Raw genomic sequence first — 19393 nt, 5'->3', positions numbered from 1 at the left:
AACAGAAGAGAGATGTTGACTTTCAGCTAGGCCGCTCTCAAGTTCTTCAACTTGAGACTCAACTCAACCTCATCACCAACAGCTGATAATGTCACATGAAAGAGAGCGTTGCTTCCAGATTCACTGCTTTAACTAACTATGGCCCCATCCGTCACTTAGCAATGAAGATTACTCCACTGGGTGGCTCCAGTTGAATGTCTTAAGCACAGGACCCCCTGAACACAATGATCAGACAGGAAAATACACCAGCATAAACAATGTTACTTTTATTTTAAGTAAAAATCGCATTCATATCATTTTCCCTGTGTCACTCAAATCTTATATATGTTCAATATGTCTGGAAGATATCTGTGATCTAGCTAAATGAGACATTTTAATAAGACAGCTGCTCCTAACATGTACAGTATTTGTTTATTTAAAGTTACAAAACGAAAGCAAAATGTTAAAGGGGCTTGATGGATGAGAGCTCGACACATCCACAGATTCATTTGTTCCCAATCTGGCAGTACAGGACCATAGAAAATACCAGACCAAGTATCTAGAAAATAAAATAACAAGATTAACATGGAATTTAAAATGCTGGAGACATTACAAATAGACAGAAAGACTATTACATATGAAAAGATCCTGGCTACTGACAGTTCTCATCTTATTTTCCTAAGTCATCGCTCTGCTTGGATGACCAGTGAGACAAAAAGAGCATTGAGAAAGCTCTTGGAGTATTCTGTGTTTTTAATCAGTTTTTAGCTGGCCAATCCGCTTGTAACTGGCTCTGTCTGATTGTGCAGGATTGGCTGCCTTCAGAGCACCCTATCTTTCTCAAACACACACACCCTTCTGTGGGGCATCTACCCTGGAGCCCTGAAGAACTCAGGCCTCTGGGGGGCTAAATGTACCTACTGCTTCCATGAATAGGTTATGCGATCATCTGGTTTAGATCATCTGCATAAAATCAAGGCGTCTAGAATTTCTCTTGCCATATTTTTAGGCATTGCCAAGAGGAATGAAGACAGTAACTTTTTTTTTTTTCTTAAAAAGCTTCTAAATCTACAGGGAATAGCTTAATTCAGGAATTTCCTTTGAAGTGAAAAAGCACAGCTGAAAATCTGGGGCATAATTTCCATCTCATTAAATGGCTCTCCCAAGAATGAGGGACCCTAAAACTTGCCCTCGTTGACTCCGCAGTCAGTGCCTGGCCTGCTGTGGCTTCGATGCAGAAATGATGGAAAGGACCCCTGTGTATTATAGATGGAAAGTTTCCTCCCCACCCGAGGCAGGAGGAGAGCCAGGGGCCATTTATGCTGAGTCATCCTAAGTGTTCCTCCTGTACTGAGGCATCCTGCTTACTAATTCTTTCCTGGAAATGCATTTCAGATGAGAACTGCTGCCCAGTATTTCTTCCTTCTTAAAAACAAAACAGTAGACACCAATTCTCTGCAAAAATAATGATTTTCATCCATAATATTCTTTTAGAATGTTCTTTTAGAATGACCTGGAAAAGCCCTGAAGTTTCATCTTTTTGCCTTGGTCTCAAGCCCTTCAGTCTGGGAACAAGTATTAGGAAAGAGTAAAGAAAATGGACAAAATATTGGGATAAGGCAACTCTCTATTGCCATTCACTGTCACATCCTTGTAATAGAAGTCCAGCATTCATCAGCATACTAGATGATTAATATCACATTTTCTTGCATCAGAAAAGATAATTTATCATTGTTCATAAAAGTGGGAATAATTAAAAGAGATTCATCATACAGTAATATATGCTAGGACGCAGGATAACCTTGTAGGCTGTGTGCATGAGTTCTCATATTCTGAGGCAGTCCAAAAAAACGTTATAAAATTCTCATTTCCCTATCTTCTAACTGCTTTGTTCCTATGACCTCCTGTCAAGATAATGTTTATCCTACGAAGTGATGACTATCATTGTCAATGGCTTTTTCCCTCCCCCACTAATTAGAATGAGGAGTAAGAGTTCTACTGATTTTCTGTGCTAGTAAGTTGTGTAGTCAAATAAGGAGAGATATGATAGCCTGGTTATTTAATTCTGTAATGAGAATTCCAATGTCTATAGATAAAATTTCCTTACAAAATAAAGCATTTTGCATAGATCCCTGACATCTTATCTGAGAAAAATCCCTCAGGGATGTGGTCTTAACAGATTGAAAATACCTATTGCTCAGTCTGTCACAGCCTGTGCCTAAGCAGATTAACATCAAAGGTCTAAATGTCAGAGGGTGATTTTTTTCGTGTGATATTTGTCTATGGAAATAGTTTGAATATACTTTCCGCAGGAAGATATTTGTTTCTATTTCCTTCTTAAAAATAGTAATTAGAGAGATTTTTTTCTATGTATATTTATGTTTTCTTGAATTTGAATTTGGGAAACAGAATGGAGACAGGCCTCAGTGTTAAGCAACTAATATTAACTCCTGTAAGACAGACTAATGTACATTTTTTGGATACAGTTTTGTAGACTGGATATTTTCAAAGCTCCTTTTTTTTAAGATTTATTTGTTTAAAAAAAAAGATTTATTTGTTTATTTATTCATGACAGACACACAGAGAGAGAGAGAGAGAGACAGAGACACAGGCAGAGGGAGAAGCAGGCTCCATACAGGGAGCCTGACGTTAGACTCGATCCTGGGTCTCCAGGATCACACCCTGGGCCAAAGGCGGCGCTAAACCGCTGGGCCACCGGGGCTGCCCCAAAGCTCCTTTTTGAATAAAAAGAGGAGGAATATAAAATGATTTTTTTTTTCTCTTCAAATCCTAGAGGGAGGGCAGGCTTTTAGACTGAGGGAGTGAACAATAAAAAATGGCCAAGAGTTTTTTGAATCAACCATTTGCTATATATACATGTAGTCTAGAAATCACACTTAACTAGCATTAAATCAGAAAAATGGTGATACTTTGTGATACTACTGTACAAATTCCATATCTATAAATTATTCTTTGGAAGGTCTTTTTCTTATACATGTCTTTAGAACAAGCAGTAAAATACTAGACGTGTAACAAACACATGGAATATACCAATTTCATAAAATACTGAAATGCTATTCCTCCTGTAATCTTATTTTCCATTAAATGTACTTAGATTCTTGGCAATGCCTTTGGCTATGATATGAGAGACATCGATCTTCCTAGTTGATTGTGTCCTTATTTTCTCTGGCTTTGCTTCCGAGAAGTTTCTTAAAAGCATCAGTGGTTTGTAGCCAGTCATAGTCAATTGTCTGAATTCGAGTCTAATATGGATTTGACACTTATAATGACACTTACACTGAATACCTCATTTAAAGCCTGATCTTTTCAATCATTCATTTAAAGTCTACTCCCCCAACATATATGTATGTGTGTTTCATGCTTATAAATATATGAGTACATTTGTGTGTGATTCCTTACTCATCTCTACAACCATTAGCTCGTATTTCTATTCTTTGCACAAACCCCAAGTACAAAGGAGAGAGAAAAAAGACATTATACAAAAGGCTGAATCCAGAGAGATAGACCTAGCATATAGCACCATTTGACGTCCATTATATATCAGACAAAAAGAAAGTTAGCCATGTCTACTGAGAGAATGTGCCATACTTAGACCTGTTAATTTGGACTACAAGGAAGTACTACTCAACAGCCCAACCTGCTGCTCAAACTCTACAGTTAACCTAAAAGAGCACTTAGAACACTAAATTGCTTCAATCCCAGCTAAAATTCCTCTCTGTCAGTAAAGTGGCACAAGTAAGAGATAGAAAGCTACCAGAAATCCAGGGGAGGACATTGTATAGTGTTCTACAAAAGTGAAGCGGAAGTCACTCATCTGACCTAACCAGCCCCCAGAGGCAATAACCAGGAGGACACCTCACATGTCATTAGGATCCTTGCCAATGTCCTGACAGAGGATCAAGAGTGAGTTGACTCACTTGATATCTAAATTAACCAAGATCTGGAAGGACTCCGAAAACGCTTCTCTGAAATAGTTCTATTTCATCTTTCTAGCAAAGAAATTTAGGCCATGTAGAAAGTATCCTCAGGTTCTTAAAAAAGTCATACCAAGAAAGTCCATCAAGATAAAAATCCAATACAGGTTTGTTTTTTTTTTTCAACACCAATAATCAAATTGATAAATAAATACATAAACCTTAAATTTCCTTTAAAATTTCCTCAAGTGAGCCCATAGTCCTTAAGACACCTGTCCCTAGTTTTTAAAAATTGTTAGATTTCTGTAGATGGAACAGCAGGAAAAGAGCTCCCCACACTCTTGAGGTGAGTTTTTATTTTGTTTCAAAATCAGGAAGAGAGGTAAGAAATTGTAAAGGTCGTATTTTGGTTTTGTTTGGTGCTTTCTCTTCTAACTTCAGGAAACCTTAACTCTTATGCTGGTTTTTCAACATAAAAAGGAAATCTGGGATTAAGAACTGTGTGGAGATTAACTCAATTTTTGTCCCAGTGGAGAGATCATTCATAAATAATGGTCTCAGCTGTGCTTGATTGACAAGATTGTAATCCTCTTCCAAGACCAAAGACTACCAGAAAAGATGCTAAACCTTGAACAGTTGGCACCAATGTTTTTCTCAAGCACCTGGTTTATACTTGGCTTACTATAAATATTTGTTAGAAGAATTAATGAATAAACAATGAATGAAGAGTCAACAATGCAAGGTTATACTGTACCTCAATAACCGCCAGTCCAAATGCTATTCCAATTACTATCAGAATATGTTTTGCAACTACTTCTTTTATCAAAGAAATACACGGCTGTTAAAAAACAAAACATAAAAAGTTACCTTTAATCAAAATTTTGACCTTATTTTAATTAAGTTCCCCCTCCCATTGGGTTGACCATTGCTACGGAAGAACACAGTCAACAAAAAGGAATTGGATTGATTATTCCACTCTTCCATTCCGTCAATCCACCCTTCTACCCACCCCCAAAGCTTGTTAACTGTGGTTTGTTCATACATTGGAAAGTACCAAGAAGGAAAATCTTGCTTTAGCTATCTCATTGCTAAATCTAGGAATCTTTAGGTATAAATAATTCTTTTATCCTAACTTTCAGTTATTCATTTTAGAGCTGTTATCACTTTGTGTATTATTTAGGTTTGTAATCTGCAGCAAAGAGTTCCCTGGTTGGGGTTTCAGCTAACTGTAGCATAAACTTTCATTTTTAAAACTAGGTTTAAAAAAATCGCTAAATAATTTATATCAGAGTTATTTTTACTGGAAAAAGGAAAAAAAATTACTGTGTCCACTATTTTGTCTTGACCTTGGTAAAAAACAAGAATTTAGAAAGTAGCCTCTCTGCCACATTTGTTGAAATATATTCAAGCTAGCATGCAATTTCAGCTTATGACATTTTAGGCCAGACCTAAAAATTCCAGCAATTGTAAATTATATGGATAATTTTCAAAATGGAAAAACACGACACAATGTAATAGTGGTATTATCTGTATTGCCAGAAAATATATCATTCCTATGATAGTCTTATATGCACAGAGGGCTAACAAAATATTGCTATGGTTAATAAAATAAAAGTTCTCCATAAGGCTGAGTAAAATAGTCTTTTCCCTCTCATTCTTAAATGTAATGGGTTTCTCCACTCACATCTGATCCAAAGTGGTAAACATTAGAGTAAATTATTATGTCATTTAGGATTAACTATAAGATTAATGATCTTATCTACAGAGTCACATTCATTATATTTGAGGAGTTTTCCCCCTTTCCCCTCCAGATAACCAGGTTATCTTGGCAAAAGGTAGGGGGGAATAAAAAGAAATGTGAGTTATGGCCATTCCAGATTTCTTATTTTTCCAGACTTCTTGCAAATGACACAAGGCAGATGGAAGTATTTTATGAATTTATGACCCTCCTTTTGGGAAACTGGTGCAGCTATCAGCCTATCTTCAGCTGAATTATGTGTGAATTTGGAGGGAATGTCTATTACTTTTTAGGATAAAAAAAAAAAATCTATCCTGAGGAAAAACATCTTCGAGTTGAATCTTTAACAATTGCATTGTTGAATCAGATAACAGTTTGCAACTGAATTTACTAATGTTCTCATCATCCTAAGTGGCAACTGCATTCATTGACACCATATTTATTTCGTCTCTTCTTTGCAGATATCACATCACTAAATTAGGTCGGCAGGAATATAAAAAGTAAGAATAAAACTGTTTAGTGATACTACTTTGACAATAAAAAAAAATCTGATTGCTCTGTAGTCTGGTGGATAACTTCTCCTCATGAATTATGTTAAGTACTAGTAACAGCAATTCCCCTTTAGAGCAGAGTCTCCTGATTTTTGATGAGATTAGTAAAAGAGATCCGACAGAGAAATTTCCCCTGAGATACTTTCTATTTCCTACTATATAATTAACCTCAGTAGCCATCACTACATCAATGCCAAAATGAAAATAATCATCAGGTATTATAGAAATTAATTCTTTGAATTATAAGAGCTTTTATATATCTTTCTCCCAACTAGATTATAACCTCCTCGAGGTTCCAGAAGTATGTGTGATTTTAACAAGGGTCTGTTTTTCACATAGTGGGCACTGAAGAATAACAACAAATAAATTAAACATTAATGTTGATAATTATTTTTGTAGGCATTCCTCCCAGGCAGAAGGAACAATTTATGTAAAGACCTGTGGTAAGGGACAGATAGCATATCCTCTAGGAGACCTTGAACCCTGAAGACTGAGTTACCTAGGGTCCCATAATACCTTGTGCCTGCCCCTATCTAAGAAATACCAATAATTATTGAAATGAAGTTGCCTAGCTTTCTTTCTTCATTATTTGAGTATAACCCCCATGAGTGCAATCATTATGGCTGTCCGGAATGGATATCCCGTGGCTGGTAAATGGCCTGGCCCATTGGAAGTGGTCAATCATCTTTGATGAACTAAGCAATAATAAGAAATGCGACATTCACATATTGATATCTACAAGAGACATAAATATGATATCTGTTAACACATAAAAGATGAACCCAGCTTTTTTGATTGGCTTTAGATGTCCGAGGCCACTTCTCAAATAGAGCAATAATTAGGCAAATTGATTGATACACTAACATCCAGAGCCAAGCTACTGAAGACCAAGTCTTTATACCCACATAATTACTTTAAAAAAGGAACCTTTGATAAGAACAAGAAATCTTAACTTTATAAACTGAAGTGAAACTATATATTTCTAGGATTTATGTGAAAATAGAAAAAATAGTTAAGAATAATGTTTAAAGTCATCAATCATTATTAATGAGGATGAGATAACTTTCATCGGTTAGCTTGTACTTTCCTTGGAATGTTTCTTTGATCTATTAAAGTTGACTTTAAGTGATATCAGACTCAAAAAAAAAAAAAGAAATACTTTCACTTCTTTATACCTACTTTTATCTTTAAACAGGATTTACTTTTTATTGGGAAATTCCTGGGACTTTTATATCATGATTCCCATTGTAATTGCTTGCAATTTAATTTTTTTGTAGAGACTTTCACTGGAAAAAAAAAATCAACAGAACCACTTACTGTGTCAAATTTCATTTGTCCTCACCTGTTTGTAAACATTTTTGCCATCATACATCACACAAGAATCTGACAAACTTGAACATTCACATGACTTGTAATTCTCTTGAAAATTATTTCCCCAGTCAGCAGCTCCATTGACCAAACCACAGCATTTAAACTGTTTAATGAAAAGTAGATATAAAGAGCAATCACTAAAGAAGAAAAAAACATTGTCAATACATTGAATCCTATTCTTCTGAAACTATTAATGTGATGTTTCTTATACTAAAATGTCATGTAAATCATCTCAACAACTTCTCTAGGTGCAGAAGAAAAATGAAGGAATCTTCCATTTGGGCCTTAATAGTAATTTAAAAAAAATAGGGTTGCAGATGCACAAGTCTGAGGAAGTTGGCAAAAAGAGGAAAAAACTCACCTAGTTTTAAATGACAAAAGAGAGGGGCAGAAACAGATCTAGTACCCTAGACTTCAGGAAAGAAGCTTCCAAGGAGTTAGTCCATGAGAAAATCAAGGTCTCTTTAAAAAACTTTTGCTCAAAAGAGATGAGAGAGTTTTAAAAAATGAAATTTCCATCTCATGATCTTTGATCATTTTGGGAGGAGAGGAGGAAAAGAGAGAGAGGCCTCTCAAAGGCCAAAGAAGATGCTTAGTGGGGCCTCTCATAAGACTGAATTTTACATGGAAAGCCACAAAATGAGGGAGGGATGCAAATGAAGGAGGAAGCTCTCAGAATAATGTCAAGGAAGGTTAAGGCCCAGAATACACTGGAAAGTGGGGAAACACGAAAGGAGTTTGTGGTCATGTTTTAGGAAGAAAAACAAGGAAGCGATAAGCCCAATGACTCAGGGTTTACGGCACGCCATATTATTAGGTGAAAGAGAGAAGTAACTGTCCCTCATCTGGTCCTACTTGCTCTAGTAGAGAGACAATACTTCATGAAGAAAAGGTAGAGGAAAAAAGTTTGAAGGAAATAGAACCAAGATTGCACAGTTTTCTAGGCTCAGATGTATTGTAAGGCCCAGATATTGAGAAAACTCACTTACAGGCTGGGTGATCATGTTACCCACGTTGCTTAACCTCTCTGTGCCTCTGTTCTTTATCTGTAGAATACAGATAGTCGTAGTTCCTCACAGTAATATGTAAGTCGTAGACTTGTTGTAAAGAAAAAAAAATGGGAAAATTCACATGAAGATATGAAGTGCTTAGCTCAGTGCCTGGCTTGTAGAAATTACTCAGCATGCGTTGGCTACGTTGTTTTATGGCAGTTGTTGCCATTTCCATTATTCTCTGTTCAATGCTGATATGAATAATTTAGATAAATATTTGGAAAGTACCTTTTCAGCTCTGTAGCTGATAGAGAGCTGGCATGATGATTAACACATTGGGGAGCAGAATCAAGCTCCAAAGTGATTTCAAAGAATGGACTCAAACCAACTAGTTCGGTGGAAGCAGATACAAAGTCTTGCACTTGGGCTCAAAGCCTTAGATGCACAAATATCTGACTCAGCAGACATTCATATGACAAACAGTGAAAGATTTCAGTTGGTCGCAAGGTCAATCAGTATTAGCAGAGAAGGCAATCTTGAAATAACCTTCTTTCCTGTTTCCATGGTAGACATGATTAATTGCTTATGCCTTTTGATTAAATAGTCTTGAACACTAGTAATTGATAGAAACACCCAGATCTTTTTTTTTTTAAGTCCCAATATATGTACTCACAGGTCAGTCCATATTTGGAATACAATATACCTCAGGATTCCTTGGGGAGGCCTAGAAACAGAAGACAGAGGAGAAGGTAGAAAGGCTAAACTTGGTAAGATATCTGGTCACCAGATCAGACCTGAGAGAAGTCAAGGAAGAAGCTGGTCAGGATTTGTTGCAAGTGTTATAACAGCTGGATGAACAAGGCTCTGTGCAGTGAATAACTCAACGACCTCTAGAAAAATAGCCATTACCGAGAATCCAAGAGGGGCATATTCCATTAGTATGTTAGCAGAAAATTCACCTGGGAATTCTCTGAAATCAAAAGAGAAAACCACTTTGTATCTACAACTTCTGTCACGCGTGGTAAGGCCCCAAGTCATCCAGCCAGAGTTCGGTATAGGATTCTTTTTCCAAAAAAGCATTCCTAAAAAGGAAAAGCCCTGGTGGAGAAAGGGAGGAAGAGACAACTAGAGAAAGAGGGAGGGAGGGAAGAAGATGGACAAAGCAGATCATCAGGAGCAGAATGTAATACAGGATGCTCTCCCACTGCACACAGTTCAGCTCTGCCCAGCTGAGCCCAGTGCCGCACTGTGCCGCCCCCCGCCCCCACCATCAATCCCACTCTTAACCCAAAGAAAGGAGAGAGGGAAGGAGGAAGGAAGGAATAAAAATGGACATTAAAGAACTATAGTTCTATGAACATAGGAAGCTTCAGGCATAGAATCAGTGCACCAGAACAGAAGTAATTCAGAACTGTGCTACAGCAAACAGAACATATAATCATCCATGCTTAGACTAGACCTTGGCCATCAGGGATGGCATGCAACAAGTGTGATTCGGAACCCAATCCTGAGACCCAGTGGTTACCTATAGTACCTTTCGTCTTAGGTCAACCACCAGGGAGGATGAATGATGCTCAATCCCACCCAGGGGAAGAACTGAGTTGTTTAAATTCTTCCTGCTTTAAACCTGGGTTGACCTGGGCTCCAGAGTAGGATGCTGCAAGGGAGAGGATCAAGAAATGCAGCTATGGGGAAGCTGGGAAAAGCACCACACAGAGGAAGTGAAACAGAGACGGGTTCCTATCAGGTTTCAGCTCTTGGAAATGATGCTTTAAGCAGAATTTTTACAAGCTGGAGTCTATTCAAACAGGAACTGGGGAATGCTCTGGGAAAAAAAAAAAGCCATCTGATAAATAGTTCAAGAAACTAAGGATGTTTCAACTTAAGAAGCAAAGCTTTTAGAAATCATATGATAGCCATTGTCAAAGTAAAAGTTGCAATGCGCAGAAGCATCAGTAGATTTTCTTTTTCCTCCGGAACTCCAGAAGGAAGAACATGGACTAAATGATGTAAATCCTAGGGAGGCAGGTTTTCTTTCAAACTAAGAAAGAACAGACTAATCATCAGACAGAGATATAAATGGGATGGGATGGGCAAAAATGGACAAACTTTCAACTCGTCAATGTTTAGAGAGTGGATGAACATAAATATAAAATACATCAAGCAATGAGAAGTCAAGTTAAATGCCCTACAAAGTCCAACTCTCCTCCTCTAAGACTCTGAGAACTTCCCTAACGTGTGAACCGAATGCTACATGTAGTCAATACGATGGGAATTCTGAATAAAGGAGTGATTAGGAGTTTCACAGAGTAAGTAATATTTTAGTCAGGACTTGAAGTACACGTAGTATCTGGGAAGGAAGAGGAAAGTCGTAAGTATTTCCCAAGATAGGGAATGATGCCGGGACAAGAAGGTAGAATTTGTTTAAGGGATCCTGAGTAGATGAACCTGACTGGACCAGAGCGGGGCGGGGGGGTTTGTGTGTTTGTTTTGTGTTTGTTTTATTTTTATGAAGTAGTGCTTGCTAGTGTTAAAATATCAGGTAAGAGCCAGAGAGTAGAACACCCTCAACGCCTTGCCCAAGTTTTGACTTTACCCTAAAGACAGAGAAGGTTTTAATAAGTAAATAAGGGAGAGACTAGTAGATCAATTTAAAATAATAACTAGTCAGACAGCTGGGTTCAAATTCCAAACTCATTACTCATTAGCCAGCAGACCTCTTGAGGACCTAACCTCCTTATCTGTAAAATAGGGATAATAAAAATAATGCGATCCATGTCACAGAACTGTCAAAAGGATTAAATGAGCTACTGAATGTCAGGGCAGGTACATACGGAAAAGCAATAAATGATTCCTATAATTCTTTGTATGACAGAGGGGGCAGCCATGGAGGGAGAGAGAGAGAGAGAGAATAGTCCACATGCCCCTAAACACTGTCCTGCTAGATGGTAAATATGAGGCAACAATTGGTTTGGCACAAAGGAGGCTTAATTGGTCATAAACGTACTTCTTGATCTCTGTCCTTCTAAACTGCTCCAGAACTTCCTAAGAAGCTGGGAATAAAGTTAGAAATACTCTCGGATTTTTCTTACTGCATAGTGACAGGATAATCAGTCCAAAACTGCAAAATGGACTCATGGACCATTTTGTTTGGGCCATTCTGTTTACAAAGTCAACATACAACCAACGCCCAACTCCCCAAAGGGCCTATACATTCTAATTACCTCGTTTTGAAATTCAGTCAGGGCTTTCTGGAATGCTTTTGCATTCTCATCTGCTGCGCTCAAAAGCTTTATGTTTTCATGGAGAGTCTCATTCAGAATGCGCTCAGACTGAAAATTGAAAAGCATTGTTAAATTATTCATGCCAGAGGGCAGTATTTTGATTTTTTTTTCCGGCTTTTCCAAAATTATCGAATATCATGTGTACACACCTCAGATTTGAAAGTAGCTCCTAAGATACCTGCCGCCACCTGCAGGAGCAGGATCAGAAGCAAGCCTATGAAAAACTGAAAAACAAAAAAAAGAAAGAAAGAAAGAAATGGAATATGTATTATCCAGAGGTGCAGTCAGTCATCATCTCTTGGGACCCTTGGGCTTGGTGCATCTTCGGGCAGTTGAGATCATTTAACGGCTGGAATACTAACAGCATTCTTCATTTACTCTACCCTTTGCCTCAAAAATCCAGTTTGGAGGCCATGAGTGGCCAAAAACATTTATTTCAAACACTGACCAGGCAAAGGGTTAAAACAAACATTTACTGGTAGGATTGTAGACATCGAGGTGATGTTGAATGGAGGAAGTGTGAACACTTAGATGCAATTATTTGAATATTATCTTTTTCTTTCTCTTTCTTCATCAAAGCAAACTCACACAAACTTGAAAACAGACTTCACAAGTGACTTCAAAGCTCCATTTCTACCTCTAGCAGGATCACCCAGGGTCTCATTATAAATGTCGACTCCCAAAACCTGTCTCAGAGCTACTGAATCATAGCCTTAAAGAATGCAGCCCACAAATTAGTTTTTCTCTTTTTAAAACAAGCTCCTAAAGTAATTAAATCTCCCAAATTGCAAATGAGGCCTTATTGATCAAAAAGCAACCACAAGGGATGCTATTAAAATCCTATTAAGCTCCGTCTCTACCTTCCCTGGTAATAAACAAACAGCTAAAAAATTTTTTCGGGGACAAACACAGTACTTATTTTATTAGAGAAACAAGCTTAAATGAGCTCTGTAAATGCTAAGGTTAGACTTTATCTAATAAATATGTCAAGATCTTTTTCTAATACTTTTTCTACATCCATTTATTATTTTCTACTGTACCCGTTAAATGTCGGTGGGTTATCCCAACCCCATCCATCCTCCTTGAAGCTTTCTAAGGCACAAATCTGATTACCTCAGTCCCTAACAATTTTGTTAGCATGGAATATGAGGTGGGGCTCTCCATTCTCAGACCCATCTCCCAGCATTGGGTGAAAACAGCCTCTGCCCCCACTCCAGCCACACCTGAAGCCTTGTCGTGCCCTGAACAGGCCAGTGTCCTACTGGCAGCCTCTCTCCCAGGAGAGCCCATCACATTCTCACCCACACAAACACCCTTTGTACTTCTACTTCCAGGTTGGAAGTTCTCTTCCCTATCCTTGCCCTCCCCTTCTTGGGCCTTTCACTCGGTAGCTAAGAGTCTGCTTGCCAGTTTCCCCTCCTGGCTTCCGACTGTCTTCACGTCTATGAATCTTTGAGTACAGTATCCGTCACACAGCAACTGCTCAACAAGACGGAAGGAAGGAAGGCAGGGACTAAAGTTTCTTAGGGCATCCTCTACGCTAAAAAATGTTAGCTTCTATAATCAAACCCTTTAAACATAAGTTAGAGCTTAATCAATCTTGGCAAGTCCTCTTGACAGACAATGGGAATGGGAGATGGCGCTCAGAAGCCTGAAGGGTGGGTGTCATGGTTTGTGTGAAGGACTCACCAAAAGAAGCATGCAGCGGCTTTCTCTCACGGCACCACAGCACCCCAGGAAACCCAGAATCATGATGATAGAACCCACAGCAATCAAGATATTCACAGCAATATAGGGGCTAGTACCAGAATCACCAGGGCTGAGAATCTGAAAATAAAAAAGAGATCAATGACAGAAAATCCCTTTCTCTGATGGTTGTTGTTCAACAAATAACCATTGGGTACTTGGTATGTGCCAGGCCCTATTCTAGGACCTGGAGATACTTCAGTGACGTAAAGAGGTACAATACCCCTGCCTTCAAGGAGCTTATATTCCATTGAGATGTGACTCGTCTGAATAACATTTCCAATTTACATTTCTTCTAAGATGATATATTGAATGCTGGATGCAAGAGATGCAAGACGCCTTTCAAATGTCAATTATTTTTAAAAGCTCAGAAGGAGAGGTGCTTTCATCCATGATTGTGACCTTTGGTTTGCATATTTTGTACATATTTTATACACTGGAGCAGCATTTTATGGCAATTTAATTATTTAAATTAGAAAGGCAAGCTCCTCAAAGTACGAAGAGACCCATCAATATGAATGAATCTCATAAAAGCTATATTGCAAAGAGTGACTGCTGTACAATTCCATTTATAAGACCTTCAAGAATAGGTAACTCAGAAATCAGAGCAGTGCTTGACCTTGAGGAAGGCAGGAAGGAAAGAGCAACCGACAGCTGAGGGTACAAGTGAACACCTATGGGTTTAGAAAAATGCTTTGCATGTTGATTGCCATAGTGATCACACAGGTCCATACATTTGCCAAAACACAAAAAATATTTAAACTAAGAAAATAAATCTAGTTCTTGATATTCCATATAATTCTATCTCTGTGTTCCCAGGACGTATAGGCTACAGAGGCTTCCAGAAATCCCTTATTTTGACTATTAAGTAATGGGATATTGAGGAAAACGTCCTAAGGCTCCTGATGTTGGCTTGGCTACCCACCCTGCATGGCTCAGTTCTGTTCTCCAGCAACACACTTACCCTCCTTCATTACCTTCGGGGTACCTAACCTCAGTCTACCACTTGTCCTCCAGATAAATCACCAGTCAAAAGTGAAGCCTGGTGCCGGTGCCGTTCACAGGTGCTCCTGGGACATCGCCCATCCTGTATGATCCCTATCTCCTGGGCTACCTCCCGGACGAGCACTAGTTGTTACCCTAACCCAGAGACGCTGCCTCCTAGAACCTGTTGCACAGTATGTGCGGCAGCTCCCTTAACAGGAAATACATTAAAAATAATAATAATAACAATAACCTAGTAATAATAATGTGTACATTTTTAAAGACTTTAAAAACCAGCTGGTGGCCTAGAGGAAAACTTCATTCAATAATCTATAGGAAATGGCCCCTGAGTGGCTCTGTGAGTTAAGCATCTGCCTTTGGCTCAGGCCATGATCCTAGGGTTCTGGGATCGAGCCCCCCATCATCCTCCCAGGCTTCTCCCTCTCCCTCTGCTGCTGCTTCCCCCTGCTTGTCCTCTCCCTCGTCTCTCTCTCTCTCTCTCTCAAATAAATAAATAAATACTCTTTAAAAAATAATAATCAATAGGAAGGGATGTGCTGAAACTATAAAAGCATGAAAACAAAGATTTATATTCTGGTAAGGGTCTAAGTTTCTAACCCTGGAATAGTTGCCCAACCCTGCAGGGCCCCAGTTTCCCCTTTATAAAGGAAATTGGGTCAGCCTCTGTGGTATCTGAGGCCTCCTTTGTCTCTGAGAGTCTAGGCTCACCAACGGGGTTTCAACCTACGTATTTAGAAAGTTTGGTTAACGTCCGAAAGATATTTTGTTTGTTTTTCAGGTCTTTCGTTTATTTGGTTGTTGTTTGCTTGTTCATATTGGAGCTAAGAAATCAGTTTTGTTAATAAACATGCCTGGCATCTGGTCAAAGTCCATAATGACCAAAGATAAGAAGCAGCAGCCGGAAACCCCAGCTCCCCACTGCCCTTCCCTAGAATGTGTGGCCAGGGCAGGCCCCTGAAGGCCTCGAGAGGCCTGACTCGCTGTCAGAGTGACCAGAAGTCGGTGTAGACAGGCCAGACGTGGAGTGATGGGTGCAACACCCAGAGGCGCCCAGAGGAGTGCAGCCAGCATTCTCTGGGCGGTTCTGGAAGCCCTGGGCTGAGACCAGTGTGACCAGGGGTAGGGGGTGGCTGTCGCAAGTCCAGCCCAGCAAGTGCGGCCTTGTTCAGGCTGGAAATGGAAATCTGGGGCCAGGTGTTTGCCCAGGGAAAGGAGCAGCGGGTTTTCCAGGCTGTCTCGGGTGACCGGTGTCTGTGTGGGTCAAGACGTAGAACCCCCATGGCAGGACATTGGAGGGGAGGCTACAGGTGCGCTTTGGACTCTCAGAGCTCTCCTGAGACTGAGGGGCTGCCCAAGGCTGCACCTGGGCACTGAGTCTCTGTGAGGGAAAGCAAAGCCTTCTGAGGAGAGACCCTCTGAGCCCTAAGAGATGGGCTACACGTCATGCACAGCCCTCTTCCCCTCTGCCTGGATGCTCGGCCTTTTCCTCCTGGGACTGTTGCCTCTGCTTCTCCACCTACTAAAATCCAGGTCTTTGCCCTCTTGAGTCTTTGTCACCGGCCTCCCAGAAAGCTAAATCAAGCCACTTTCACAGAAACCAAGCTGCCTACCGTCCTAGCGGATGTGGACTTCCATCCAGAGCTCAAGCATCCACATGTCACCAAGGATGCAGCTTCGCTCAAGAAGTTCATTTGTTCCCCAGAGATGGGGGCCCACCCTCGCAAGGACAGCAGTTTGCCTTTAATACGTTCGGTGTGTGGAATTTCTTAACAGACTAAACACCAAAGTTGTTTACCAGAAGCCCTTGGGGGAAAGAAAATGTTCCCATGTCAACCAGAAATAAAATAAAATAAAAGATGGGCTGCACACACATCCGCAGAAGGCCACAGCGGCCTCCGAATAGGAGGCTGTTTAATCTCTGGGCTTAATTATGCGTCCAGAAGTCAGACATCAGCTTCTAGGCAACAAAATTCAGCGCATCTTCACATACCCTTCTTGAGTTCAAGCCCAGAGCCCAAGGGCCACCAGGGAGTCACAGTTAACATTTATCAGTGTGAAACTGTAAATGAGATTCAGATGGGCTAGGATGTCACCAACTAGTTGCCTCACCTGTCCCCCACCCAATTCCTTCAGCATGGATAGGCCCTGAGTGAGGAAACCGCTGCCACTGCAATTCCTTGAGTTGTCCAAGGGTAGAAAGCAAGTTTTAAAAAGAGAAGAGGAGACAGAGAAGGGAGGGAGGAAGGGAGGAGTGACAGGAAGGAGAGGAAGGAGAGGAAGGAATGGAGGGAGGAAGGAAGGGAAGGAGGGAGGAAGGAAGGAATGGAGGAAGGAAGAAGGAAGGAAGAAGGAAGGAAGGAAGGAAGGAAGGAAGGAAGGAAGGAAGGAAGGAAGGAAGGAAGGGAGGAAGGGAGGAAGAGGGAAGAAGGAGGGAGAGAGGGAAGGAAGGATGAAAGGAGGATGGAGTGAGGTTGGGAGGAAAGAGGGAGGGAGGGAGAGAGGGAGGAAGAGGAAGAGAAGCCACCCAGTTGAGGAAAAGCATCAGAACAGATGTTGATTTTCTTCTAATCTTCCTTACAAGGCTGCCCCCAAGGCATTTAGCCTCATCACGGTATAATAAGCTTTTGTAGAAAAGACATTACTTTAATTGCTGGCTTAAGATATCTTAATAATTATCAAATGAGAATCATAATTCCTCTGACACCGAGAGCCTGTATTTGGGCAAATAAATACGTTAGAAGGCTCCAGCAGTGGGGGATGTGATCCTGAATAGAGGCAAGAGCCCAGACCATGAGGAGGAAGGGAAGGACTGAGCTTAGGAGTAGGGATAATATGGGGGCGGGGTGAGGGGGGGGCTGAGAAGAAGGGAGGGAGAAGAATGGAAACCGGGGAGCAGGAAAAGGTGCCAGGTACATGTTGAATGGAACCAAAACAACAGCCCTGCATGTCCTACATTGTGTTCACAGCCACATGTGCCCGTGGTGAGGGTCATGATGAGGGTCACAGTGAGGTTCACGGTGAGGGTCACGGACAGCACATGGGCCACCCAAGAACCCCCAACTCACCTGCCTCCAGACCCCTGGCCTGCTTGCTAAGGGCTTTGCCACAGGGCATGGAAGGGGGCCTGGTGGGGGGCTTGGTGGAGGACCTGGTGAGGGGCCTGGTGGAGGGCCTGGTGAGGGGCCTGGTGGGGGATCTGGTGAGGGGCCTGGTGGGGGATCTGGTGGGGGAATCTGGTGAGGGGCCTGGTGGGGGGCCTGGTGAGGGGGCCTGGTGGAGGGCCTGGTGAGGGAAGGGGGCTGGTGCTAAGCTTCTCCAGAGAGCAAGAGGCCAGGCTCCCTTGCCAACTGCTGAGTTGGCCTAGTGCAAGCGTCCTCTTGCTGTGACAGGAGGCCCGCCAGCTGGCCCAGGCTCTTATCAATCACCTTCGTCCCTCGTTGCCTTTAAGACACAGACCCAAATTCTTCTTCTCCAGGAGAACTTCTCAACTGCTTTACTCTGGAACCAACCTCCCACCCTGGGATTAGCCAAACACCCATCGGTACCTCACGGTACAAAACTTGTGGGTGCGGAGGGACGGTAGCCTGTGTCCTCCAGTTGCACTTGAGGCCGGCCTCCTGCAAACAGTGAAGGGGCCAGACCACCACTTTCAGCTCCTTCCCACCTCCACTTCCACGGCCACTGTTCTTCTTTCAAAGAACACCTCTCCATTCTCCAGAAGGAGTGTGCTGGGCATGGGCCTACGCAGTGAGTAATTGGGATTCATTCAACTGAAGTTAATCATACAATCATGCACCAGCATGAATGACTACCTAAGGCAGGTAAGAAAAATGCTCTAGAAATATTTACATTATTATTGTCATTACTGTCATCATTATAAGAGAAATAAACTACTTTGGGAGCAGAGAAGCTTGTATCTCTTTATTTACCTCTTGCCCATCTTTGCTTAATCGTACCCAAATTGCTACCGCCAGGATCAAGATGCCACAGAGCTGCAGGAAGAAAAAGAAAAAGAAAAAAAAATGTTAGAGGACAACTGGCCCAACGCACCGCTAGTGGCTGCTTCCAGTGGCCTATCATTAACTCTACATTACCACCTAAAAGACGTGACTCTGGCAGATTCACTGGCAGGTAATTGCTAAAACATTCCAGTGTAATTGGTAAATTTGATAAGAATAATTCCGTTTCCCGTCCACAGTCCATTCAGGGGTCTACAGACAAGAAGTCATCACCGCTACCGGGTAGGGGAGCAATGATTTTTCATGTGTCAACGCTAACTCTGTGTTTTTGCCAGATTATAATATCTGAAAGATAAGTCATGACAGTTTAAAGACAAAATAATCCTTACTGGGCCCCTGGGTTTGTCTCTGAGAAGCTGTCTTGGACAATAAGGAAGAAAAAACTGATTATCAGACATTCCTTCAAGATTCTAGAAGCATGAAGCTGAGATAGACGGGGAAACAGTAGGACATCGGACAAAACCTGCAGGTAGGCAGCAAGGGTTTACAACACTTTTTGTACCCAAATAAACTCTTTTAAAAATAAAGTCTTTTAGGTCGTAAAGCTAACCCAGAAAGGAAGAACAATGAGCAACAGTACTTAAACTCTTAAATGCATTTAATGAGTTTCCCAGATTATTTAATTTGGACCGAAGCCAACACATAAAATGCGAAACACATTTTACTTTTGTGTAAGGAAAAGCTTTGTCTTTCAGGGTTTGATTTGGTTTTGTTTCATTTCAGATATATACGTTATAGCCTTAAATAAAATAAAAAAGCTAAAATCTATCATT

At 40.8% G+C, this 19393-nt stretch overlaps 1 protein-coding gene across 1 annotated transcript in view; it reads right to left on the bottom strand.

Moving 5' to 3' along the window:
• Positions 1-241: 241 nt before the first annotated feature.
• The window catches only part of TSPAN8 (tetraspanin 8), a 31368-nt gene continuing 12216 nt past the window's right edge, over positions 242-19393 (bottom strand). The window contains exons 2-8 of the mRNA XM_041756321.1: positions 18531-18593; positions 13540-13677; positions 12000-12074; positions 11791-11898; positions 7546-7677; positions 4669-4752; positions 242-538 (exon numbers count right to left, since the gene is read on the bottom strand). Of these exons, the coding sequence (XP_041612255.1) occupies positions 485-538; positions 4669-4752; positions 7546-7677; positions 11791-11898; positions 12000-12074; positions 13540-13677; positions 18531-18593 (654 nt within the window). The 3' untranslated portion in view covers positions 242-484. The remainder of the gene's footprint in view (positions 539-4668; positions 4753-7545; positions 7678-11790; positions 11899-11999; positions 12075-13539; positions 13678-18530; positions 18594-19393) is intronic.

This window comes from Vulpes lagopus, chromosome 5, assembly GCF_018345385.1.
Source record: "Vulpes lagopus strain Blue_001 chromosome 5, ASM1834538v1, whole genome shotgun sequence".
NCBI classification, from domain to species: domain Eukaryota; kingdom Metazoa; phylum Chordata; class Mammalia; order Carnivora; family Canidae; genus Vulpes; species Vulpes lagopus.
Note: the sequence above shows the minus strand (reverse complement) of the source record. Positions and strands in the feature narration are given on the sequence as shown.